Consider the following 27748-nt stretch of genomic DNA (forward strand, 5'->3'; position numbering starts at 1 on the left):
GAAAAGATAAGGTCTATAAATTAGAATCCTGGGACTTAATGACTTTGGATAGAGACCTGCTAAGATTCAGCAGGAGATCCCAGATGTCAGCTTGGCTAGAAAATGTGTCATGTGTAAGTCGTTAATGAGTGCATCATTTGGTCAACAAGTAATAACTAAATATATGGTCAGATAATTGTTACAAGAAAATCTTAACTCACAGTGATGATTTACCAACTCTATTTAGACTAGGCTGTGTTTTCTGTATGTCTTTCAGTTTACAGACCTGTTAATTTTTGCACTGAATAAATATTTATTGAACATGTACTATGTGTTATCAGAACCAAAATGTTTTACTGTTTAAGTATAAAGAGTTTAAATCTGCAAAATACAATCTATTCTTATCATCTTTATGTTAAAAGCATTATTTACCTAAGGTTAAATTGTCTGACTTTTAATAAATAAATCAGTTAATGTCTCAGATAATCAATTATTTGTTTAAGTCTGCTTAAAGGTTTGACAATATATTAAACATTTCAAATAAGCAACATCAATTCCATTGTTTTCTGTTATCCTCATGTTTTAGAATTGATTGATTTATTTTTACTCTATTCATTATATTTCTTAGCCTTGCTTTGGGTTTATTTTGCTTATGACTTTCAATTTCTTAAAGAATAGCCTTACATTAATGATTTTATAATATTTTAGATCCTGATGTTTAATAACAAATGCTGATTAATTGGTAATGTATTTCTGTATGCAAACTCACAAACACGGCTGGTATCTGTTTATCCAATCAAGTTGACACTCAAAACTAATACTATATTCGGGAATGTTATTGATAAAATTACTCCAACATTAGATAATTTAGATAATGTGGAGCAATTTCTATAAAGAGATGGTTACTTACACCAACTGTAGCACATTTATAAAACCTGAATATGATTGTAAGAATTAGGTGAATTGAATTAGTAACATGAAGTCCTCTCTCAAATGCACCAATAAAAAAATATTCTCTACTCAGAGGAGAAGGGGAGTGGGGAGGCGGGAAGGACTGTAGGAGAGGGTGATCAAGAGGGAGTCGGGGAATGGAATGGAATGGGAAAAATTAAAAATAAATTAAATTACATTTAAAAATAAAGACCGAATCGTAAAGTGGGAGTAGAGCTCTTCCACATCAGGAACTCATACAAAGGGCTTTGCTGGACATTTGCATAGTAGTATATAATGATAGTAGACAGTATATTTGTTTATATATGTTAATATACTATAGATACTTCTGTTTTAATGTTAAATTTTCATTCTAAAAATGATGTTAAATCACAAAAAAAAAAACATTTGTTCCTAAAAAAGGCATGCTGACTCATCTATAAGTAAGGAATCAGTAATGTCTGCTTTTTTTCAGATAAGAAAAAAGTAAAACAAGCTTTAAAACTCCATAAATGGAAGACTGGTTTTGCATAAACAGCAAGCATGCTTTTGTTGGTCTAGTTCTTCAACATTCATGTTTGTAAATGTTTCAAAAAGTACAATGGACTAAAGAGCTGCAACAGAAAAATTAGATACTGTATATGTGGGAGCCTAGCAAAGTTTAAAACAAAGAGTAGTCGGTGATGAATGCTACTGACAACGTGGAAAAATCCGAGCTCTCACACAGTGCTCATGGGATAGTCAGATAACTGTGCCTTGGAAAAACAGCTGCCAATGTTTTATAAAGATAAAATATATACACATTAAATCATTTTATCATTCAAAATGCTTACTTCTTATTATTTACTGGAGTTGTAAAACTAATTTTCACATACAAATTTACACGTGGATATTCGATTATTTGATAATTAATTTTTTGATACAGCACAAAAGCTTCTTGTTATGGTTCAGATGTTGAAAGACCCTTATGGATGATATACGGCCTTGCCATTGGCCAAGGAATAACAGGGTCAACCATGAACCAGAATCATCAAGACAGGGAGCTGAAATGAACATTTCATCTTTGTAAGTTAGTTGTTTCCAGTGTCTTGCTACATGACTCACATAGAAATGAAATATAGAAACACATTTTGGTATGTCCAAGAAATGCAATTAATTTTCAACAATTGAAAGATATACTACTGATATCAACAACATGGATATACAATATATTATGCAAGGCAAAAAGCCAGACTGAACCCACATCCTGCCTTAGCCCCCTCTAAAAGGAAAACATTTAAAACAGAAAATAGTTGACTGAGGTAAAATAAGATTATACGAAACACAGGGTTTTTCAGGAATAATAGTTGCTCTATACAGGTGATAGTGGTTATAGAGCCATGCATGCTTAGGGATACGTGTTAAATGCAGGATGTATTCTATGCAAACTACATTTTTATATGAAATTAAGTACAAAGCATCCTTTTTGGTTGAAAAATATGTCATTATATTCAAAGTTCATTTATTTGGAATAAAAAGAAAATTTTCACTAAAATAGCTCAGAATGCTGCTTTGGCTTTTAATAGTTGTCTTCACATTCCTTGATTTTCTCCAATAACACTGGCTATTTTATATCCCTAAACCTCTTCAATATGGGTCTGCTCCAGAGTCTTTGTACTGCAGTTTCTTCTACTTCTCTTAGCTGTATCACTTGCCTGCTGCAGGACTTCACTGTAGGGTCACCTCTGCAATAACATATTATTTATAATCAACTCTGGTCTATTCCCCTTTCCTCCCTGGTACTTCTCAACCAAACATTAACTTTTTAATTTACTAGTTTGTGCTAGTAGAATATCTTTTCCACGGAGAGTGGGCAGAGATCCTTACAGGTTTGGTCACAGTCCCCATCGCCTGCTTCTAACGCAGTGCATAGAGGATAACAATACTCACAGGCACTGATTAATAAATGGTCCAGGTGTGACCAAATAGCTGCTTAGCGATCTTTACTCAATGCAACCCTTGTTCTTTTATGACTTGCTAAGGATATTTTCACCACAACTTGTAGAAAACTGGACTTTCTATTTTAGCTCTACTTTTATGAAAAGTGGGTGAGTAATGACAAAAATAGATGCTTGGGATATATTTTTAAAGATTCATGACTCTTTGCCATCTTGTCTTCAACCCTCAGAGAGAGGGACATGACTTCCATCTTCTTATGGTCACTCCGTCATTTTCTATACAATCTGCACTGCACGGACCACATTCAATTTCATTTGATGCAAAACATAAAGTTCTCTTTTCCTCTTAATGAGTAAAGTAAGCCACTGGATAGAATTTAGATTACATAAAAGTCTAGCAAAGAGAGTTAACAGAAAAATGGATGTTCTAGAGATCTCTTTTTTGATGAAAAGTTTCAATGAGAAAACAAATAAAAAAAATCAGATTCTACTTGGGACAACCCAGTTTTCACACTAAAGCAGCAAGGGTAGGATTCAATAAATGTCTGTGTGTCAACTACTGAACATCAAAAGGCAAACATAAAAGAAAAAAATAATTTTGGTTTCACAGCCTACTCTGTAGTTCAATAACGTGTTACAGCTGTCTAATTGATTTTTCATGTTCAAACATTTCCCCACCAATGTTTTCAAATGTCTTCCTGTTGTAGAGTTCTGACATTTATCCATAACAATAGCACTCTTCTTAGACAGCTTCAGTGACTGTTCATCATGACTTCACACACGTCTTCTCTAGCGCTTCGTTGTTCCTACAATAAAGCGTTAGAAGTTGAATACTTATAAAGTAAAGAGGTTTATTAAGGTTACAGGTTTCAGGTGAAAGCTCAGGTTTACTCATCCATTCCATCCGTTTAGTCTCTAGCCAGTCTTCCAGGCTGCCACACCATGCCTCTACATGGTAGAGGTAGAAAAGTTATAAAGAAAACAAAACAAAACAAAACAAAAACAGCTACAACAACAAAACACCTCTGAGCAGAGAACATCAAACGAGTCATGTGCTTTTTCTTTGTAAGAATGCATTCATCATTTTCATTGCTATTGAGCTTTGGGAATTAGACATTCCATGAACATCGTAAGTCATGACAGTATTGCCTTTGTGGTCTGCTCACTTCTACATGGGCATTACCTCCTGATTACTCTACCAACTCCTACCACCAACATATCCGGACCAGCTTCTAGTCCACGAAGATGTGAGAGAGACCTTTAAGCCAAATCCAAATCAGAGCAATTCATGTGTACACACAGTACAATAGTCAAGCTAGACCATTCACTCATGATTCAATCATATCTAGTGATTTTTTTTGTTTTAGTCTTTATAGAAGCATCTCTCTCTACTTGGACTATCTACTCACCCAATCTTCCACCAACTCCTTATGCAGACATACTCAACAATAAAGACTTTCTTGTTTTATTCCAATCTGACTTCTTTCTTTCCCGTGAATGGTTACAGGACTCTAACTATTCTGTTCAACAGTTCTCAGTCCTAGGTTCTTTTCATAGTCTGTCATGTTTTGTCTTGGCTCTTTCTCTACATCCACCTCTCTTTGATTTTTGACCAATCTGAGAATGAGTTATATTCACAAGCACTGCAAACTGTAGCACATTGGATGTCTCCTTGAAGAACCTACCAGAGGCCTTCTACAATTGTCAAAAAAATAATGCTCTCTTGTTTTAAGCCTCCCTTAAATCCATGCACAGAGGGAGGAATGTTCTTATCTCAAGAATTGGACTAGAGAAATGAGAATGTAAGAGAAAGCCATTTTTGCTGACCTGGGTTTCCAGCATTGTAAATTACTTGAGTTGACTCTCGTCAGTTTTCTATTGCTGCATTTGAGTAGTGTAAATAACATCAGGTCAGCATTTGGGAGATGGGCACTCATTCAGACATGCTAAAAAGCACAGAAGCTGACAGGTAGAATAACTTTCCAAACAGATAATAGGGCTTCTAATCCTGTTGTTTTGCTAAAGACACAGGCATTCAACCATCTACCTTTTCTTGAAGCTTAAAAGAAATTGCTTTGTCCCCAGGCTAAATTCTGCCATCTCACCAAGACAAGTAACCCATGTGCCAAGTACCATGTGACTCAACAAACTGAATGGGCAGGGTTAGATTTGGGGATGGGGGAATTTTATAAAATATCCATTGGAGCGTAGTATTTGAGTATTCACATAATCTAATCAAGATACATACGTATTTTATTATTATATCACTATACTTACATCCCACATTAAAAAAAATCTCACCATAAAGATTTGATTAGGTTCATATTTTAAGTATGAAATTGAGGGAGTTGGAAGGCAAAGGGAGTGGTGAACCTTGTTTGAATGGAGTATTCCTAAAAAAAATTCTCAAAAAAAATTAAATAAAAAAATCAAGGACTATTAGCATTCAGAGTACCGCACATATGAGCCACACAACCTCAGAGGCTATCGTTCTGTGGACACAATCAGATGACAAGTACACTGTTTCTCAGCTTTCACTCTGCCTATAACTCCTCCAGGAAAGACCCGTGCCTCCACGTGCCAGTTCAAAGGTGGATTTAAAATAGAAAGAGAACACTCTACCTACTCTATTGTCTCTTCATATTTTACAAATATCCAGAAGTGATTTTACAGCGATGTGTGACTACTAAAAAATACAACATCATTTTTAACGTGCAATAGAGTTTTGTGAGTCCTGCATTTTAAATAGTCTTATTTTAAAATACTTCTTTATAACGTAGCAATTAGCTCCTTTAAAGTGAGATGCAATTATGAAATAATAAGGCCAGTTTTAAATTGTGCATAAGACCAGCAATTATGTATTTAAGGCAATTAAAAAATTTATTGAGTCTTGGTTAAAAGTAGATTGACAGTCAGGTTAAAGAAGGATGGGGAGTTTATTTGGTGCTAAGTTTCATGGCTGGGACAAAACCAAATCATTTCAGATACAATGTACTTTCGGTCACAACTCAAACACAAAATAACTAGCAAAATCCCAGGCCCTTCTTCAATATACAACAACTATGTTTTCAAAAGAAAGAAAAAGAAAGAAATCGAACAATTAATATGGTTAAGGTGCAATGACTCTTGAATAAAATATTAGCACCAGAGCAGGAAAAATGATCTGAGACTGTTGACTGCCTTCTTCTTACATAACTAAATAGAAACTTTTTTTCCCAGAGCACAAATATTAATTTGCAAAATCAGTTCTAGAGTAGTTAATATGTCTCTCTCTACTTGCTTTTCAAAATGTTTGCATTGTTCCCCTGTAAGGAAAAATACGGAGTAAAAATTTTCACAGGCTATGAAAATCGAAGGAATCTGAGCTAACCAAGCCGTTCCTTCAGCAGTGAGTCCCCACAGAGGCAAAGGTGGACATCTCTCTGCGGATGGTGCTGAAGGGCGACAACTCCAGCTCTGTGGTGTACTCGTTGTCGTTGTCATCACTGGTCACAGTGGAAGACTTCTGGATGCACTCCTCGCAGCAGCAACAGCAGCACTCCATGAAGGCCCTGCTGAAGGGCCTGCAGAGACAGAAGAGGAGTACAGGGGTGACGCAGGACTTGAAGAACAAAAGGAACTGGCTGATGATGTTGAGGAGGTCCATGGTCTGCTGAGAGACACCCGTGGCCATGTAGGCGGTGACGATGTTGCAGATATTCTCGGGGATGATGCAAAATCCATATAAAATGGTCAGAGCCACCACTGTGCAGTTCATCTGGCTCTCTAGATGGATCTGCCGCTTGTTCCCACGGGTACTGGCTTTCTCCGCCTTGCGGATCTTCCGAGCGGTCACTAGAGAGCAGGTGATGGTGAAAAGTGTGGGCAGACAAAAGTAGCAGCCGAAATACCACCAGAGCCGTGCGCCATCATAAGTGAGAGCCAAAACATAGATGGTGTCCGGTAAATCGGGAGAGATCTTTATGACACACCGTTCTGCAGGAGCCTGGCCACTAAAGCCCAAATCCTCCTTACTCAGCTGGCGGAGGACAACTTCCGGAAGTGCCAAGAGCAGAGCGCCAACCCAGATAACTGCAAGTTTGGCAGTGGTGGAAGAACAATTTTCAATCATTTCATAGTACATCTGGACGTTGGTGGCAGCCCGGAAGCGATCTATGCACAGTGCACATAAGGTGAAGGTAGTGACACCCAGAGAAGCTACCTGTGGGAGACAAATATAGAGCTTCTGAGAGATTATAGCACTGAAAATTAAAGCAGAAGGGGGGAGAAAGCAAGGGAGGTGATAGAAGGGCAAAGTAGAAGAGGAACACACACGCGCGCACACACACGCACGCACGCGCGCACACGCGCGCGCACACACACACCAAGGAATGATAGTAGAGTAAGAGAGTAAGGTGCTTCTGTAAAGGTCAGCAATGTGTGATTTTTCTGTCACAGATAAGAACCTCTAGAGGCTGTAAGAATTTCAGTCACTGTGAAAATGCCAGGCATCAGGACATCTAGATAAGCAGCAGAGACTGGCTTGTGTCTCCTTTTTATTACTCCAAATGGCCGTGTTTTCCCAGGTGGGACTCGGGACTGCCTTACACAGCCAGTGCTTCCGAGCTGATTGCTTCTCACGAGCTCCTCAATTGGAGATATTTCCCCAGTGTTTTCTAAACACAAAATAAAGGATCCTTTCTGCTCCTTTTAAGGCATACGCTTCTGAAAAACAAGAAAGGAAAATTCTCCAGGGCCCAGAATCATTGAGAAAATAAATTTCAAGTTACTTGCTTACAGTCCCTTTCCTTCACAGGGTTTCAACACAGTTTTGGTGCTGCATGCTAAGTGTCCATGTAGAGAGGTAGAAGACGAACTTAGGACCAATGTAAGTTAACAGAGTTGAGAAGATGGCATAGTATGTGCCAAGCCTTATGACCTGAGATTGAGCCCCAGAATCCACTTTCTGCAAAGTGGGTATTTGCAAATAGTACTCAGACTTCTACTCAAATGTGCTCTGTCACACAAGTGTGCCCACACAAACAAATCATAAATGTAACTTAATTTTAAAAAATGAAAGTGGGTAAGGAATGGAGCAAAGACTCCTTTATGAGTTCTGGATTCAACCAAACCTGACACCTTTAAGGATGTAAAAGGGGCCAAGGGGAACAACAGATATTGGAAAAGTTTAACTACATGATAACGTGGGGGTCTTGGGAGTCAGGGTAAATTGGAGCAGGGGTGCCAAATTGAAACTAGGAAAACAAATTAGATGACATGAAGGCTAGAATTTGCACCAACAATGCAAGATGGAAAAATCCAAAATGGAATTTTAAATCATTAATGATGCCTGAGAGAGACAGGCGTAAATCCTCTCTGGAAGTGCTCAGAGACATCTCATAAATAAGGGAAGCATGAGTTAATGAGATCAAAATCACAATCACAATGCACAAAACAAAGCCACCTCTGTGAGCTCATGTGCTCAGTGAAACAAGCGACAGAACAAAACATCAAATAATTATATTCGTTGTGGAAAAGTATGCGGCAAGCACGAACATCCATTAAATGTAAAAGGAAAAAATGAGATGCTTAGATATGGCAAAAACAGACATACAATAACCATGAAAAATGCTTAGAAGAGCCAAGATAGTATCTAGTTCTAACCACAGAAAATACTCATATTGGAAAACGGTTTGATAGAATACCATATCCAAAAACCACTGCTCTTGTGTGCTTATGGTTAGATATCCTACTTACTCAATAGTTCAAGCTCAATCAGAAATATATTCCTGTCATTCACAGAAAGGCTTTCCCAAGATTAATCTAATGTTATCCCTAGTCTACATGTACTATGATAGTTGAATGTGTCAACTCAGCTGCATAAGAAATACCTGCAGAACACAGGATAATCACATATAGTTGTGTCCGTGGTCAGAGGTTGGATCATGAGGATTCTAAACTAATGAATGCTTTGAATCCTAGGTGGGCTCATGATGTAATGGCTTCGTTGACAGGTGGTAAAAGATGAGAGGAAAGGACTGGTTGGGGGAGGTAAATCACTGGAGACTAAGCCCTCAGATGTTTATCTTATCTACCTTCTTCCCTTAACCCTTCTCTCTTTGCTGCAGTCTGTCAAGAGGCGAAATAACGATACTCTCCCAAAGCCTATAACATAGGCTTCCATACCATGATGCTCTGCTTAAGCCTCCACTGTGGTGGTTCTTTGCCCAAGCACCGGAGGGCAGACTTCTGAAAACATGAGTTCATCCCCAAATTGTTTAAGTCAAATGTTTTGGTTATAGTGATGCAAACCATACCAATACACAAACTATCACTTGTCTGCAAAATATTCCTAAAGCATCAAGGATATTCTAGTGAAGCAGAGACCTACAACCAGTGTACATATGTATTTTTTTGACACTGACACTAAACCACACACTGTGCATTTAGATGGGAACAACAGTAGTCCTTCTAGATCACAGTCGACTAAGAGTGGAAGAGTAATCTATTTTCACAACTTAACACGCAATCACCTGAAACAAAATTCACCCAGACATTTGGTGCAGGAAGGAATTTAGAGTTTAATAAATATGGCCATTTCTTACAGATTTAAACAAGGACAATAAATAAAAATGAAAGTGTGAATGATTCTGTAGAAATAAAAGTCTGCAGATAGACAAAATGCTTTAGACTTTGCCCAAGAAAACAGATTAAGTCTGTTTGTTCCTCTGACTGTTAATCAGAATGTTTGAAAACATAGTTAGATATCGTGGCTTGAAAAAAGAGCCTGAAAATTAAAAGTATGTAACTGTCAGTTATTTTAGAACCCAATGGGATCACGATAGCAGAAAGCAAATGAGGATGAGCAGACATGTGTTGTTTATCTACCATGTTCATGCTGCCACTGTACCCAGAGCTCTGCCAACGTGCTCTGGGAGTACTGTCCAATGTGCTTTCTTCTTCCCACACAGGACATATCACCCTGTGTCCCTGCACTCTAATATGGAATATAGTCACCTCCCGTGTCATGAGTTTTAAGATTAGTGATGAAAAATATCTGGAACTGAAACATAATAGCATTTTAACTGCATGAAAAGCAAAAGGCAAGAGAAATTTACAACAAAGCTCTAAACCAGTTGGATAAAGAGCTTACAGTTGAGCTTATGGCAATAATTCTTCAAGTTCTTTACGAAAATCCCTCCAAATACCCATATAAGAAACATCAATATTTGATAGCTGGGAAAATGAAAAACCATCTGTACATTCACGTTGAAAACATTAACTTTCAAACACAAGGAAGAGTTGGAGGGAGACAGAGGGTCAGGAGTAATGTACTATAGATGCTCGTTTATAAGCTTCTTAAACAATTTAGAAATAAATAAGATTGCTATTACAAAGATGAGTCCTTCCTCATGATGGATATTTGCTTCTCATTTCTTTTTTCTTTTTCTTTTTTTTAATTGGATAATTTTTATTTACATTTCAAATATTATTCCCTTTTCTGCTTTCCCAGGCCATAACCCCCCTATTTTATCCCCTTCTCCTTCTTCTATAAGGGTGTTCCCCATCCCCAACAATCCCCCCTTCCTATATCTCCACCCTGACATTCCCCTACACTGGGGAGGGGGTCCAGCCTTGGCAGGACCAAGGGTTTCTCCTCCCATTTGTGCCCAACAAGGCCATCCTCTGCTGCATATGCAGCTGGAGCCATGGGTCTGTCCATGTGTATTCTTTGGATGGTGGTTTAGTCCCTGGGAGCTCTGATTTGTTGGTACTGTTGATCTTATGGGGTTGCAAACCCCTTCAGCTCCTTCAATCCTTTTGTTAACTCCTCCAATGGGGACCCCATTCGCAGTTCAAAGGTTTGCTGCTAGCATTCACCTCTATATTTGTTGTGCTCTGGCTGAACCTCTCAGGAGACAGCTTTATCAGGCTCCTGTCAGCATGCACTTCTTCTTGGCTTCGTCAACATTGTCTAGTTCTTGAGATGCTAAACAATTCTACAATTGAGGTCTACCTGGCTCTCATTGGCTTCTAACGAGGCTTTTAAAAAATGCCTGCAACCACACTTGGAAGGAGATTTTTAAAAGGACTGGCATTATTTAAAGGTCCTCTTCAAACAATATCAGGTAAAAAAAAAAAAAACTACAGTTCTTTATAGATTTTCCAAAATTTGTGTTTGCATTTAAGGTTTTGAATTGTTTTTGCTTTACTTCTTTTAATAATATAAAACAAAGAAATCTCAGATGCTTAGGTATCCACAAATCCTCCCAAGAATCTCTGTGTAGCCTCGCTAAGGAATTTTTTTTTCATGGTTCCCTGTCGTCACTGTCACTATCTGTTCAGAGTCTGTGCACAAATATGAAGCCCCTGTGGTTTGTGATGCACATCTTTTTACAATGATGAATAGCGCTTATGGGAAAAGGAAGTCTCAGTAACGGAGTGCCAGACACTCTGAGAGGTTGCAGTCTCTTAGAGGCTGAGCACACCTATCTGTCGGCTGCTTTCTTTCCTGACTTACAAAGAACACACCATGTACAATAGGTATCCTTTCCTTCCCCTTATTCTCTCGAGTTATTAGTTTAAGAATTTCCAAACTCTGAGCCACACATTACAAGCACTAGCATTTGCATCTCTAAGTATGAGTCAGCTGCAGAGCATTTCCTGGGAAGAACGAATACCTGTGGGTAGACCAATAGGAAATGGGAAGGATAGATTGCCAGCTATAGACCGTGGAAGCTAGCTCTTAATGAGAACATGCTCCCAGTCAGAAAAAATAACACTTCCCAGTTTCTATACACTTCATCTCATAACAAATATCAGGACAGATTTTAAGCAAGATTTACACATACTCCAACTCTTTGCTCATTAATACTGTTACTATATTAACTGGAAGATAGACATAGTTCCAAGGTTTCTGCATCAGGAGCTTAACTGCATCTATCTTGTTCTGTGGTTTTATTGAGAGATCATTCCAGTTTTGCGTGCAAAAGTCTCATAGTTCCCATGTCTAGCTCCTTGTTTACAAATTGTGCTTCTCTCTGATAGGAAGCACTGCAGCTAAAACCCCACAGAATGACCTTGAACTTAAAAAGGTCACACTATCATCACAAAAGAGTTATTGAAGGAGACAGTCAGGAAAGCTGGGCTATCTCAAATGCTGATAGCCCTGGAGATGTAGTTGCCAACAGCAACTGCAATCCAAATGTCAGTCTTGGACTCTGTTGCTCTCCTGCTGTCCCAACTCCAGCCCCATTGCCTCGGATAGTCTAAAAGAAAAAATTTCACCCGTGCACAAAATTTGATGATGTGAAAGAAAGCAAAATGTGGCAAAAGCTCAGCTAAGTAATTCCCCAAACTATTTATAGAAGATTTTAGCACATGTAAAGATTGAGCTGTTTATCTCAGAGACAAATTGATAAAAATCATCAAGAATAAGGAAGATTGGCCCAGATTCTGCATACTCAAATATGAAATCTACCATATAATTAAAATGCCTAAATGTTAAGATAATATGAAAAGATTCCTATCACAACTTTAAATATGCTTGTTTACCTGAAGCTTATTAAAATTCTACGGAGATGAATAGTGCAATTATATGCAATTATAAAACTGTATCATGTACTCTTGATCTTCTTCATATAATGACCATATCTGATGGCTAGAATTCAGGATCACTCAAAGCATTCTCTTGGGAGGAAGGTTGTTAGTTGGAGGCTTAGAAAGATGGTTCTCTGGTGGAACACCTGAGTTGGGATGAGTGACAACTGAATGGCAATGGGGAAAATAATTAACCGCAGAAGCAGTAAACACTTTTGATAGACAAGACTATTCATTTTGAGAATTTTGAGGCTAGAAGGACGCTAGAAGCAGAGAATTTTAAATACCGGGGAAGTAAGTCATTAAGGGATTGCTATCAAAATGCAGAAAAGGCAGCAGAATAAAAATAAAAATCTCAAAGATCTTTCTTTCAAACAATGTTCTGCTGTTCTTTGTGTCCCAGAGAAGCAACAACAAAGCTCCTTCAGCTCCTGTCCTGTCATCATCTAGTGTAGGGAGGCTTCAGAGAGCTGTAGCCACCTACAGCATGGCTCCCAGGGAGAAGACAGATGCAGCAATAGTCCAAGTCTGAGAAAAGACCGAGGGGCACTGTAAACAGAGTACAAGCTTAAGTGCAGTATGTGCTTAAGGGTCGCTCTTCTGAATCAAACTTGAAGTGTAATTGTCACAATTTTAACATCATTGTGAATATATTGAATTCTACTTTTAGTAACAAAGAGCATTAAATCAGCCCAATGCTATAAACACTAATGCTTATTCATACACACGTAGACAGACATATGTACATGCATATATAAAAATGTATATATGCATACATACCTATAGTAGCACACAAAGTAAAAGTAGAACTTCTTCATTACCTCCTACCTGCTGCTGTGTATCTGACAAGGAGAAATTCCTACAGGTGTCTAATTAGCTTCCTAAGCTGACCAGATGATAAAACTTTCCATATTATACGTTTTCAAAGGTTATGATCTGCATCTTCGCAAATAACACCAATGTGTTACTTAAGCCATTACATTGGCATAAACTTGGGATTCGACCTTTTAAATTATATACTAACAGTCAATATTGTCATGAATTATACCTTAAGGAATGCCTTCAAATCTGTAGGCTGAAAGGATGAAGTACACAGGCAAGGGACCCTGAAGACCACCCAGAATTCGGCTCTCAATATGTTTTTTGTTGGTCCTGACATGTACAGTGACCTTCGTGAAGTTGAAATGATTTTCTCTTCTTTAGGAAAATAATAGCCCAGAACAAAGGTCATCCACTTCATCTGTCCCTTTCATCATTAACAGGCTCATTTAGTGTCTGAATGGTGGCATTTTCTCTTATCTGCTGATACATTTAAGAGATGAAGCTGGTGCATTGGTAAATATGAAGACTTATCAAGGGCTTCAGAATGAATAGTTCAGATTGAAGTCACTCATTATGAAAGTTACATTGAATGTTATGTTTTAAATGTTTTACTAACTCAAACTGGGCTCCATTTTTAATTCCTATGGAAAAAGTTTCATTGCTAACTGTAGTTAGGGTAGAATTCACATGATAATGACCCAGATATTTCAGTTCACATTTAATCCCTTGAAAGTTGATCTCTTCCTCTCCTTGACTGACATTCCTTCCGAAGAAAGAGGGTAGTGTAGAGTCTTCCCTTTGTTGGACTCTGTAAGTTACACCACTGAAATAAAAGAAGCATAAGTAGGCAATGTAGAGAAATTTAAAACTATAATGGAAGTTTAAGGAATAGCTTCCAAAGATTGCATCTAAATTTTGTTATAGTAGATAGTCAAATCAATACAAACACTTTATAGTAAACAACAAAAATATAGTCCTCTGCATAGAAAGTGTAATGTTTAAGAATCTCCTTATCATGGCAAGGCTGAAATAGAGAAACTCAACTGAGACTCCCATTATCAAAACCCAAGTTCTTCTTGGACATTTTTTATGATGTTGTGTCCCAAATTTCTGCTCAGCCTTGTTGATGACAAATTTAAGACAGTCATGTTACACCACTGAGGAGAAATTTTATCAGCAAGGTATGGAGGACAATGTCTTTAGGGAAAGAGTCAGTGTGAAACTCTCTTCTTGAGAGTTTCATGAGAATGAAATAAGATATCTTTTTCAAGCATAAGTAATTTTAAAGAGCAATGGTTTCCTAGGTTCCTTTAAGAAATACTACAGAAAAAGTAACCACAGTGTGCTAATGATAGGAGGCACACTTTATAATTCAAGATACAATGAGATACATTGTTCTTATTGCTCAAGAATTCAATTCATTGAAATATTGGGCCCTGAAAAAATTTCACTAATACCATGTGGAAAAGACTTCAAAAACACAAGAAACAATCTTCAGGATTTACTAGTGAAGTTTTTCACAACTTTAAAACATCTTCTATATAGGTTAAAATAAAATCAGAAGAAAAGATACAGCCTACAACATAGAGAAAGATGTTTCCCGAAACATTCATTAGATGGGGGATTAATATTCAGAATACATAAAGACTCTAAAACATCAAACTTCGGAAAAGATATTTAATCAATAAATTAGCTAGCGGACTGACTAGACAGTTCTTAGACAAATAACAAATGATTGATTGGTATTTGAAAAGTGAAAACATGCTCAGCCACTGATAAAATATAAATTATAATCTCCTTAAGATTTCTTGTACCCAAGTCAGAATAGTTATCATCTAAGGAGGGAGTGGGGGAAGAAAGAAAGGCAACAAATGTGGCCAGGATGTGAAGGGAAAGAAAACTGCATTCACTACTGGTGAAAACTTTAAACTTGTGAAGACACCGTGGAGTTCAGTATGAAGATTTCTCAAAATTATAAGCTGAAAGAAAGAAAGAAAAAAAGAAAGAAAGAAAGGAAGGAAGGAAGGAAGGAAGAAAGAAAGAAAGAAAGAAAGAAAGAAAGAAAGAAAGAAAGAAAGAAAGAAAGAAAGAAAGAAAGAAAGAGACACTATAATACCCAGCTACAGCACTTTTGGACATTGAGTAATAAGATTCAAGTCAACTTCCTCAAAGATACCTGTATTATTATGTTTAGTGTTTCATTACCATAGCCCAGAATCAGAGAATGAATAGATTTTTTAAAAAATATATTGTACACAGTGGAGATTTATCCAGCCATAAAGAAAACTTCAAACAAATATGACTGGAATTTTAAGTTATAATGCTAAGCAAAATAAATTATATTCAAAAAGACAAGTACCACGTGTCTTCTCTCATGTGCTAAGCATGGATTTAAAATTCTCTCTGTATGTGTGTACAAGCACATGTGTATGAATTTGTGTGTTATGTAAGTGTATAGCTTATGAAACTAAAAAATGATCATACAATGGGAGGAAATGATCTTAAGGATGTTGGGAGATGGAATAAATGTGCCAGGAAAGCAGAAGTTGGTACCACTAGGGGAAGAAAGGGAATCAGCGGGGGCAGGGGGTAATGAATGAGAACAAAGTATACAGACACATATGTAGGAAGATGCCCCGTTGAGACTCACTCTATTGTACAGTAATTTACAAAATTAGTCTTTAGAAAACACAACCCAAAAAGGACATGGTGGGTAAGTGGTGTAGAGCACTGGAGTTTAGTTGCTAGCAACCATATGGAAATACAGAAGCATCTATAACTCCACTTCCAGGGGATCTCATACCCTCAGTTGGCTTCTGCAAGATGCCCAAAATATAGGCAGGTACTGGAATAAGAAATGATAATAAGAGCACGTCAGTCTTTTACAAAAACAGTGGTCTGTGGAGATCCTGTCTGAGCTATTGATCCTTTTTGCCAAAACTTACTACAAAAAAGATAGTGAAACGATTAAGATTGAGAGCACGTTGTGAAACACCCGAGAGACCACATAAAGTAAGCAAAACTCTGAGAAAATAAAGATCATCATTTGCTAAATCTTCCCTTGGAGTCAGAAGACACAACAGAGAAAGATCAGGGTTGTTCTATGCAGTTTTCTTCACATGAAATTGAATCTGCTTGCTGAAATAACATCTGTGAAATTGGGAAATCTCTAACCAGGGTCACGAAAACTGTACTCTAATTTTGCATTTATATCTAAAATGTTTAATACATCTATTTATATAGCGTCTTTTATTTGCAAGTAACCCTAGGGAACAAAGACATTATTGTTGAGAGAACCCATTCATTTGGGCCATGAATGGCAACCTATTATGTCAGTGGTTACAGGACTAACACCCAGTCAGGAAGGGGCAGGATGAGCACAGGGTACTTTCCTTTCAAACCCTAAATGGTTTGAACTTGTTTGCCTTTGGATTTTTTTCTTACATTTTCCACAATCTTCATCCTTGCAACACTTCAGGGCAACTTCACCAGCAGAAGAACACTGCAGATCCCTCAAAAGAACTGTTGTTAATCAGACCACTGTAAATAAGATGACCTTTATCAAAAAGGTCTTCAGTTTAGAGTGAGGACGGATGATAACTATGGCAGGAACATGCTTTGATTAGTGTTTCCAAAACCAAAAACAGTTGAGATAGAGAAGTAAGCTTTGTTCCTTGTGTGTGCAAAAGCTTTAAAACCAAAGGGTTTTTCACAGCCGTAAGTCCACAAGATAAGATTTCTTGCCCCTTGAACATAAACAATATGTAATTTAACATGTCCACATCTAGCACAAACCAGTGCTAGTCTGTTACACCTGGCCTACTTCATTTATACATGATTTCTAATACCACTGAGAAAAACATGTCACAGACATCAACTTCTGACTGCCATTTTAGTCTCCTCTTGCATATTTTGCTGTTGTCTCAGCTTAATAACAAGTTGATTCTTATTTAAAAACCTTATTTGACTGTTTTAAAACCAAAATATTGCCTTAAAACTTGTCTTAATCCTATGCATTTTTTCTTTCAAGTTCTAGCTTGAAGTAAGGTTTCCTTTCAACCACAACTTCTACAGCACCCTATATTCCTTCCATATTTTATTTAAAAAGTCATTTAAATTCACCTTATCTAATGTTATTTAGCTAAGCATCTTTCAAATGTTCATTAATTTTAATAGAAGAAAGTTAAGCACTATTCATACTATTTGTCTTAAATGAACCAATCTAAAGGTATTTTCTACCCTACATTTATTCCCAGTAATTAGAAATTTGTTTCACATTCATATGCAAATGGATGGAACTGGAAAATATCATCCTGAGTGAGGTAACCCAATCACAGAAAAACACACATGGTATGCACTCATTGATAAGTGGATATTAGCCCAAATGCTCGAATTACCCTAGATGCACAGAACACATGAAACTCAAGAAGGATGACAAAATTGCAAATGCTTCACTCCTTCCTTAAAAGGGGAACAAGAATACCCTTGGGAGGGAATAGGGAAGCAAAGTTTAGAACAGAGGCTGAAGAATGCCCATTCAGAGCATGCCCCACATGTGGCCCATACATATACAGCCACCAAACTAGATAAGATGGATGAAGCAAAGAAGTGCATGCTGACAGGAACCAGATGTAGATCTCTCCTGAGAGACACAGCCAGAATACAGCAAATACATAGGCGAATGCCAGCAGCAAACCACTGAACTGAGAACGGGACCCCTGTTGAAGGAATCAGAGAAAGAACTGGAAGAGCTTGAAGGGGCTCGAGACCCCATATGAACAACAATGCCAACCAACCAGAGCTTCCAGGGACTAAGCCACTACCCAAAGACTACACATGGACTGACCCTGGTCTCCAACCTCAAAGGTAGCAATGAATAGCCTAGTAAGAGCACCAGTGGAAAGGGAAGCCCTTGGTCCTGCCAAGACTGAACCCCCAGTTAAAGTGATTGTTCGGGGGAGGGTGGTAATGGGGGGAGGATGGGAAGGGGAACATCCATAGAGAAGGGGAGTGGGAGGGGTTAGGGGGATGTTGGCCTGGAAACCGGGAAAGGGAATAACAATTGAAATGTAAATAAGAAATAATCAATTTCTCCATCATAAAGATGGAGAAAAAAAAGAAAAAAAAAGAAATTTGTTTCACAATGTCATGTTTTCCCAAATTCACAATACAGTTAACAATTTTTCATACAATTATGATTTTCACCCATATTAAGGAGACTGGGACTCACAGCTGCTCAGCTGGGTGCTTGGGTAAGTATTAAAGGATCATGAACAGATTTTTCAACTTATTTCTGTTGTCATTCCTCAAATAGATCTGCATGATAGTAAATATAAAACAAAATACATACTGAATATGTATTCGTAGCTGAATATTTCTGCCATTCTTGAATCATAGTGAAAAAACATTTTCACATGAAATTCTGTAGCTTTTAATTAAAGTTCTACTGTTGGCAACCTGCTAAGGAAATAGCCTTTATTCAGTCCTCTTCCAAAAGGCAAATATTTGCAATTCTAACAACTCGATGTGAATTAATTTATCTGACCATCTTTCTTATAAGAAATATATTTGAGCAAAGGACAAGACAGAAGACAGAGAAAGTAAGAAGAAAGGGAAAGCGGGGCATGGTAATTCCAGGTTGTTTTCCAACAGAGTTGCAGTTCTTAATAAAGTCATAGACCTAATGACAGCAAGCTGTTCTAGGCAAGGATAAAATCAGTGCTCTTTTCCTCATTAATACTATGAATCATCCAAGCACATGCAGAAAGATAGGATTGAAAACAGTAAACAACTCACAGGCTGAAAGTATCTGCCCTTTATGGTAAACTGGATAGTAAGCCTGTGCTTTATGGACACGATCTAAATAATCTCTAGCCACTTTGCAAATAGAAAGACCCCACAGTTTGAAGCTGTAGTAATTTCATTCTCTACCATAAAAAGTTTAGATTAGATCACCCTTTTTGGCACAAAGAGTAATATTGTAATGAGGATACTTAAAAGTTAGTCTTGGCAACATGGCTGAGTTAATTAGGGGAACTTGGCAGATAAGTTCTTGAGAGACAAAGTGAGGAGGTAACCTTGAAGGATAGGTACATGACTCCAACAAATCTTGGTGTCTAGGTGCCCACCCATCTCTCGGCTTCCACAGTCCATGTCTCAGACATGGACCTATGTGTTTCCAAAGTGACACAATTAAATATGGTTGTAACACATTAACAAGAGGGAGATATGCCCTCAATGTCTGTGCAGAAGCATAAGGAATTAGGTAGATCCATCCTCACCTGCCCCACCTTGGCTATGTTCATAAGATCAAGCATGGTTTTTATTTCATGGTTTCTTTGTTTATATTTTTGTTTTGTAGCCATAATTGGTTCCTTTTCTTTGTTCAAAGGCACTTTGCCAACAGGTTCAGGATACCTTGGAACCCTTCAAGGACTTGAAGTCCTCAGAGTGTGCACTAGAGAAATTCATTTGGTTCTTGGAGAACGCTAGTCTTTATGCCTCCTTTCTCCTGTTTTATAATAGTGCACAAAGTGTTGCCTTTGTCAGTCTTCCTTCTTAGTTTTCTGTAAGATTATATTAAATACAGTGCATGGCTCAATTTATTACTGAATTGCTAGGCAAAGTTTCTACTTGGTGATTGTTTGCATAGATCAGTGTTTCTTCACCTGTGAGTGATGACCCCCATGGGTTCAAAAGACACTTTCACAAGGATCACCTAAGACTATCAAAAAACACATATGCTTACATTATGATTCTTAACAGTAGTAAAATTTTTGTTATGGAGTAGCATCAAAAATAATTTTATGGCTTGGGGTAACCATGACATGAAGAGCTGTGGTAAAGGATCACAGCATTAGGAAGGTTGAAAATCCCTGGTATCTATTATGAGGACCAATATTTATAAGTTATGATTAAATATAGATAGAATTTTCTATTGCCCTTCTTGCTGATGTCTTATGTTTTCAACTTTTAATCATTTTCTATATCTAGACGCTAATGAGCTTATAAAAACAGGAATTAAAAGATTTTCATACTTGTGAGTTTTCAATATTGATCCAAACAGTGGAATCATTTAAATTAGTGGTGAAAGTCTAATTGAAAAGAGCATTATGGGGAGCAGAGTTTTCAATTGAATTTCCCCATCGTTGGTCATAACTCATTATGACTGTGAACTAGTCCATCTGAGGCCATCCTGGAACTTCCCCCAGTGCTTCCTTAAAGCCTATATTACAGTATTAGTCATACTGTAGAACATTCTATTATTCTTTCAAAACTTCAATAACCATAGCTTACCTGGGATATTTATCTTTGGAAAGTTTCACATATTATCCTTCTCCAACCTGTCCTAATGCATTACCTTCCACCAAAGAAAACCCTAATACATGTGTAATGAATGAATAGGTAGGTGGTAGATCAATGGAAACCTGATGACATATTTTTAAAAGGTTCATAGACATGAATGAATTATTCAGACTGTTCTCAGTCAGTTATCAGGTGCTACTGTTTTATACATAATCCTGGAGCTTAATGTCAGATAATAATCCTCAGAAGAGAAACAATGAAAGAACCCTTCTCTTGTTCATGCTTCACTGATGAGCCTGTGAAATGGTCTCACTTTGACAACAACCACATTAGCTATTTAACGCTGACATTTGATTACTATAGTTTTTACGTAGTAAGCTCCAGTTTCAGTTAACTTCACCATATATGCTGTACCAGAATAGAGGTGTCAATGAAAGCACAGTCTGGGAAACTGATTCTCTTTCTTGCTGGAATCTCCAGCCAAATATTTGCCCATGCTTGGAAATGTGGAAAATGATTTCGAAGGGATTAATGGGGAGTCATAAAATATTTGTTAAGTACCATTCTCACAGACTGAGTCCATTTTCCCCGAGAAAAATTATTAGTAACTTTCAAATTGCTCATAAAACTGCATGTTTCCACTTAAAAGTCCATCAGAATATCTAATAGCTAATCCACCACTGAAGCAAATTTAGCATCTGCTGTGATAAATGTGCTATTACTTGAATGTGGGGTTTAGGAAATTCTGTGTAGAACTGCACAGTGACTGGCCATGCCAACTTTAGCGTCCAATTATTATCTTTCCATTCTTCACTTGTTAGTGCTGAGTTCAAGCTGAAACAATAAAGAAATCACTTGTTTTCTACAGCTTTAAACCAATATTCCCAGAGCCATCAGAAATGCCACCTCTTTTCATGATAATACATTCTAGATTTTTCACAAGTTACTTCTGGCCAGAATTCTCCCTAGATCTCTACAAGGGGTTCTTGTATCACAATAAAAATGAAATGCAGCTAAATCTGTGATTACCTGAGACTTATTGGAAGCCTTGTGCCATTCCATGAAGATGTGGGATTTTTAAACTACAGTGGAACTTATATCCTTTGAAACCCATAATTAACATCTAAACATAAATAATTATTTGGCAATGGGCTGGGATCATCTGATACACTGCTCTGACTGGCTTCCATCCATCAACTAATGAGCAAAAAGCTGTTTTGCTTACACATTCAATGTCTGAATCGTTTGGCTTTAAACACATGCTCCATCCTTAGGCAACCCATACCCTAGCCTCCACAGCTCATGGATACTACGTAGTAGATCTGTCTTCTGAGCATTAGTTTGACTGGTGTCTCTGTGATAGGCCAACTTAACTGTGATGTGTCTACGATGACAGCTCCCAAATACAAGTTCTTTTCCCCACCTTTGCTCCCATCTCCATTTTCCAACCACTCTGTTGCCCTTTCACCTTTATAAGATTTAAGCATAGCCATGTTTCTCATAATTTTAAAAACATAAATCGGCTACAAACCATGGGATCTCTTGCAAAAACAGGATGAAACTTATGAACAAGAAAGGCCATGATGGCCACGTACTGAATGGTGCTAACTGGCCTTATGGTGTTATCTAGGCTTTATAAATTGTTTTTCTAACAGCAAATAGCAACCTATACTGTGGAGTCTGTGGTCTCTGTGGTCTCGGTGCCTCTACCTTGGTTCATTTGCAGAATCGTTCCTTATCATTGAAATGAGAATGGAAGCTATGGTGTCGTGTCCTTCTGGTTTTGGAAAGTGTAAAGCCAGTGTAGCAAATGTTATGGCTCCATAACCAGCCTGCTTCTGACTCAGTTTTCAAGGATGAAACATTGCCTCCCCATAAAATGGAGTATAGGGTATAGAATTCTGATGGCTTTTGGTTGCACCCCTCCCTAGAAATCGTTGTCCACCAAAGAGATTCACTGGGCTCAAAATTATGCCCTATATCTGAAAGAAGTTTCTATTCAATGATGGGACCATTAAAGACTACAAAGGCCCTCTTACTCAATTCAGGATGTTCCTTCATGGCCACCCTAACCTTAAAGGTTCCCTAGTGTCAAATGAGGTCTTTGTAAGAACTTCATAAATAGTTCAAATTCTCCCTCTGCCCACTTGCACTTCAATGTCAAACAAGGATTGAACCTGATCATGCCCCAACAAACTTCACCCCCTCCCCAACCCCTAACCATAAACACAAAGGCTCCACTTCAGGGTCTGTATTTTCTGACGTGGGACAGCAGACACGGTGTTTTAGAGATTCGCGCTACTGCTCTTATTCTTAGAAATTGGAAAATAGGAAGCTGGCACCGTGGTTCAATAACTATTTTTATAAAAACATGTTAAAGTATTATAAAATTTATTCAGAGGAATAAAATCTGGTGATAGGTTGTCATGTACCTTGTTACTAAAAGTACTGCATAAAAATACAAAAATGTGTAACGCGAATTGTGCTTTTTAAGTTAATATTTTAAGCAAGCTTTTTCTTCTCTAGCGAAAAGTAAAAACCAAGTCTCAATTGAAGGCAGAAAAGATTACAAAAAGTGTAGAAAACTAAGCAAAACTGCAGAGTAAAAGAAAGCATTTTACTAACAAGAAAACTCGCTTTTAACAAAAATCTCTATGAAAAAAAAAACTGACTTAAAAAGATATATAAAGTGTTATTATAACTTTGTTATCTCTCAGGCTTGATGCAGTGCACACACACACACACACACACACTCATACACACACACACACACACACACACACACACACACACACACACTGTAATCACCATACTCTACAAGTGGAGGCCGGAGGATCAGGAGTTCAAGACCATCCTTAGCTACACAGTGAGTCTGAATCCAGCTTCCATTGCATCCGAGACCTGGTTTCACAAAACTAAAAGCAAAATAAAAACCTCAGAGTTAAAAAGAAATTTAAATGCATAGTAGACACTACTACTTGGAAAATACAGGTCTCATTTAACTAACCTAAGATTTTAATGTTCCTTTTTCTGTTTGATACAATTCTTTTTGCTTGTGGTTCCCATCAATAGCCTTGGCCATTTGACTCTTTCTCTGGTCCCCCTTTTCCTGCCTTCTTCCATTGCCCTCCCACCTAATGTATAACGCAACCCCTACCCCCACCTGTGGCTCCCAGTGAGGCAAGCCAACATAACTCCTGCTTGTGGGTTACTCCTCCTGTTTGAGCTTTACACTTTATTTTCCAAATCTCCTTCTGGTCCAAGTCTTCTGCATTATTATAACAACAACAAAAAAAAATCAGAGAAAACTTAATCTAACATTGCCTTTGAAGAGATAAATGTAACATGACACATATTCCCTTATACGATTCAACTATGTCCTCTCCATTTAAAAAACGAACTGCCCCCCCAACCCCTGTCCCCCAGTAAATGGCCTTGTTTCAGAGTGTCTTCGTGCTTGGCAACAGTCAGGCCCTGGATCCTGGTAAGCAGCAACAGCTGATTTAGTAGCCATGGATGGTCCTACATCTGAGCCCAGGCTGCATAACAGAGGGTCTTATTGACTCTCTGGCTCTGTACCTTCTCAGTAGGCAGTGTTTTCTGTTTACTTATCTTGGAGTTTTAAGCCTGAGACAATGTTGAACACAGTGTCAACTGGCCTTGGTGCCAGACAGGATCAGAGGCTCTGGAATATTTACAGTTTCCCTTCTTGTGTTTCTATAAATGAAATGGACAGTCTGAATGGAGAAAAATCAAGGCCCAGCTGGCTAAAACCACAACTGGCAGCCAAACACTTGGGCAGGTTCCAAGAGCTGGTGTTTAAAGAGAGGCCAATTTACAGAGCAAATTCCAACTGCCAGAGCAACGACTCGTACAGTAGCTCTAGTGAAGCAGTAAAACCTTGTCTTGCTCAAACAATTTTCATTTCGAAGTTTGGAATCTAACTTTTTCTTTCTTCAGAAATGTTCTTATTTTATTTACACCAGTAAATCCCTTTAAAATTGCCCATTCTTCACAGCCATAGTACTGGCAAATTTATGTCCTATAATCTATAAATACTAGTCAAAGGGACTGGACTAAGTCCTATTTTTGTTTAAGTTCATTCAGAAAAATGAACTGTTTCTAAAAGTTTAAGAAGGCTCCACAAAGAAAGACCTAACAATTTAGAGGAAATGGAGGGGCAGACAGCTCAACCAATGTAAACTAATTTGGGGTGTTCCTAATATACCATGAGACCAATTATAAAACTAAGATTGATGTTCTTTCATACATAAGATATAACCCCAGCTTTGGTAGAAAAATAAAAAAAAAAAAAAGCTCAGTCGTCTCTCTGGGACTCACTCTGGCAGAGTGGAATCACAATGAAATACTAGAACTTTAGTAAATATATGCTAATGATCACAGAACACACACACACATACACACACACATACACACACACACACACACACACACACACACACACATACACACATACACACACATCACCAGTAATAGGTTCCAACAAGGACAACCATCATGGATGGGCTGGCCATTATTTGACCCTGAGTGCCAAGTCAAAAATATCACCATATATAGAGAACAGCTGTACACATTATAGAACCATTTCACACACACACACACACACACACACACACACACACACACACACACACACACCCTCAGGCCCTCAGGCTAGGAACACAGAAGTTTGAAGATGATTTAGCAAAGCTGGAGTGGGGGAGGGAGGAGGGAAGGGACTCGAAGAAAGAAGCAAAGAGTTCCACAGGTAGGTGGATACAACCGTTATTCTCCAGAAACTGGTAACGACAGTAGCTAAAGGTCATTACCTCGATATAGGGCACGATCTTGCAGGAGAAATCTTCCAAAAGCCACTTCTTGGTCAACTCATGGAAGATGACCAAGGGAGGCAGAAGAAGATGATGAGAAAGTCCCAGAAAGCGAGGTTGGCCAAGAGAGAATTGGAGATGCTCCTCATGTAGTAATTGTGACACACGATGCACATCACTGCCAAGTTACCAATGATGCCGGTCCCAAAGATCACCACAGATAAGCACATGACCGCATAGGCGCCATAGGATTCCTGGGTCAATGGGTAGAAGGGGTTCTTCAGTCTCACGCGTCGGTTAGTGCTATTTCCACGGCGTGGACCCCCTTGGTCAGGGACCCAGTCATCTGCAGACCCGTTTTGAGGTAGCGCCCTGCCTGGGGGAGCAAGGGTCCTTCCTTCGTGTACCGCTGAAGGCCTGTAGTGGGAACCCTGGAGTTGTCCTGTTTTTCGTGGCCAGTAAAAAAGATCTCTGGGTTCAGGTTCTGTTTTCACACTGTGCTCCTGGCTGCCCCGGGGAATCTCGTCGCGCTTGGAACTCATCTCTCCCCTCTCAGAGGTTTGACGGAAGAGTTGGGAGTCCGTGGGCTCCCTTCTCCCCAAATGTCCGGATGGTTCTTTACCCTGGGCTCCTTTCCATCTCCAGGCACCTGGTGGCTTGGTTGGAGGTCCCAAGGGCCCAGAAGCCGCTGCCTCTTCAATCACACCTGTGTCACCGCCCCTGGGTGGTGGGAGGTCCCAGGAGGTCGCCCCTCTCACCTCTGCTTCCAGTTTTTCTCTGGGCACATGGACTCGCAGAGCATCTCTTGCTGAATTCCCAGGTCCCCCGGCATCCCTGCTGCGGCGTTGAATCAGTGGGGAACAGCTCTCCCCCAGACAAGTTCCATTCCTGGGCTCAGGGACAAAGCTCAGGACAGCAGAGACCGAAACCTTCAACAGCAGAAGGAGCAGCAGCCGCGACGTGCGAGAGAGAGGCGCGCCCGGGGCTGGCATGGCTCCGCGAGGGCGCACCTAGTATCCTGGCTCTACCTTAGCACCGACACCTGCTGCCAAACTTGGTGCAGAGAGTTAGGCACATGTCACATACTCACCGCTGGCTAGTGGAGGGGAGCTGAAGACTGCTGGGAGGGCAGGGTACAGGGCAGTCGGGGAAGGACGGTGTCATCAACACAGCCCTACAATCCTTCAAGGTTTCGTGTCCTGAGCATTTCCCAGCCAAATCTAATCCAAGCTCTGTGCACCCGAAGGGTCCGAAAGAAATAACAGATCCAACAGGCTGACCTTGAAAAGTTGCGAACAGCACCTGATTGTTCCCTAATGTTGCGACTGGGCGCAGCCTGGAGGAAACCCGGGCGCTCCTCCCAGGCTTTGGGTGGTGGCTGTCTTCTTGGTAACAGTTGCTCTGCTATTTACATCCTTTCTCCGTACTGCTTTATCCAGTCGCTAGTAAAGGTCTCTAGAGAAAAAGAAAAACAAGTCCCCTCCACTAGGGGACTGGCTGTCACAATCCCACTCTCGGCTGGCGGGGGACCCGTTGCAAACAAGGCAACAAGGGTGCTCAGAGGAAACTCTTGCCTGGTTTAACTCGACTTTCGAAGAGACTGTTGCCAAGGAGAAGCCAGATTAGAAACCCGCGGCCACTGTCAAAGTTGCTGCTCCTTCAGCTCAAAGTTGACAAGCGGATGGCGCCGGTGGCTGCGCATAGTACACGGGCGGAGAAGGCGTGGAGTGGAACGGGAGGGAGGAGAGGGCGCTGCTGTTTTGTGCACAGTGCCGTGGGCTGCAGGAGCTTGTCACTGCCTCCACCATCGCAACCCGAGTGGAGAGCGTGGTGCCTGGAACCGCTGCGAGCAGGCGGAGCGGTGCGTGGTCGACAGGGGAGGTGGCCCGGCCACTGCGCGGGCTTCACTCCAGGCCGCCTCCCTCTCGTCCTCCTTCGAGCAGAGCATCTGGTTTGTGGAGAGACGGGATCCCCTGGTGGTTTTACCACACACTAAACCCACACACGTTTCATTCAAGCCGCTCGCAGCAGCTTTCAATAGGAAGCTGGGAGCGACCAGGGAACAAGGGCGGAGGCGCCGAGTCTATGCGGTTAAAGGCAAGGAGGATGTGAACTCCATGAGTTAATGCCCTAGATAGTCCAACCAGCCTGACCTAACCCGTCGCCACTCAGGAGAGGGTTGGGTCTCAGGACCCCGGGTGCTGGCGGGGATCCCTGGAGGAGAATGTAGAAAGGGCAGGACTCTTGCGATCTGCAACAATTGGTAGCAACTGGTGCGCATGCTCAGGCCTCAGACTCCCCAGGGAATAGTGACACATTCAGAGTCTTAGATTCCCCAGAGCAGACTCAGAAAAGAAACAGAGTTCA

The 27748-nt window shown here is 39.5% G+C and overlaps 1 protein-coding gene across 1 annotated transcript; it reads right to left on the reverse strand.

Moving 5' to 3' along the window:
• Positions 1-5703: 5703 nt before the first annotated feature.
• Positions 5704-27610, reverse strand: Gpr37 (G protein-coupled receptor 37). The gene is given in 3 exon segments (XM_032906860.1): positions 5704-7047; positions 25382-25461; positions 25464-27610. Coding segments are annotated over 3 exon segments (1809 nt in total). The 5' UTR covers positions 26374-27610; the 3' UTR covers positions 5704-6228.
• Positions 27611-27748: the final 138 nt, after the last annotated feature.

This window comes from Rattus rattus, chromosome 6, assembly GCF_011064425.1.
Source record: "Rattus rattus isolate New Zealand chromosome 6, Rrattus_CSIRO_v1, whole genome shotgun sequence".
Lineage (NCBI taxonomy): Eukaryota > Metazoa > Chordata > Mammalia > Rodentia > Muridae > Rattus > Rattus rattus.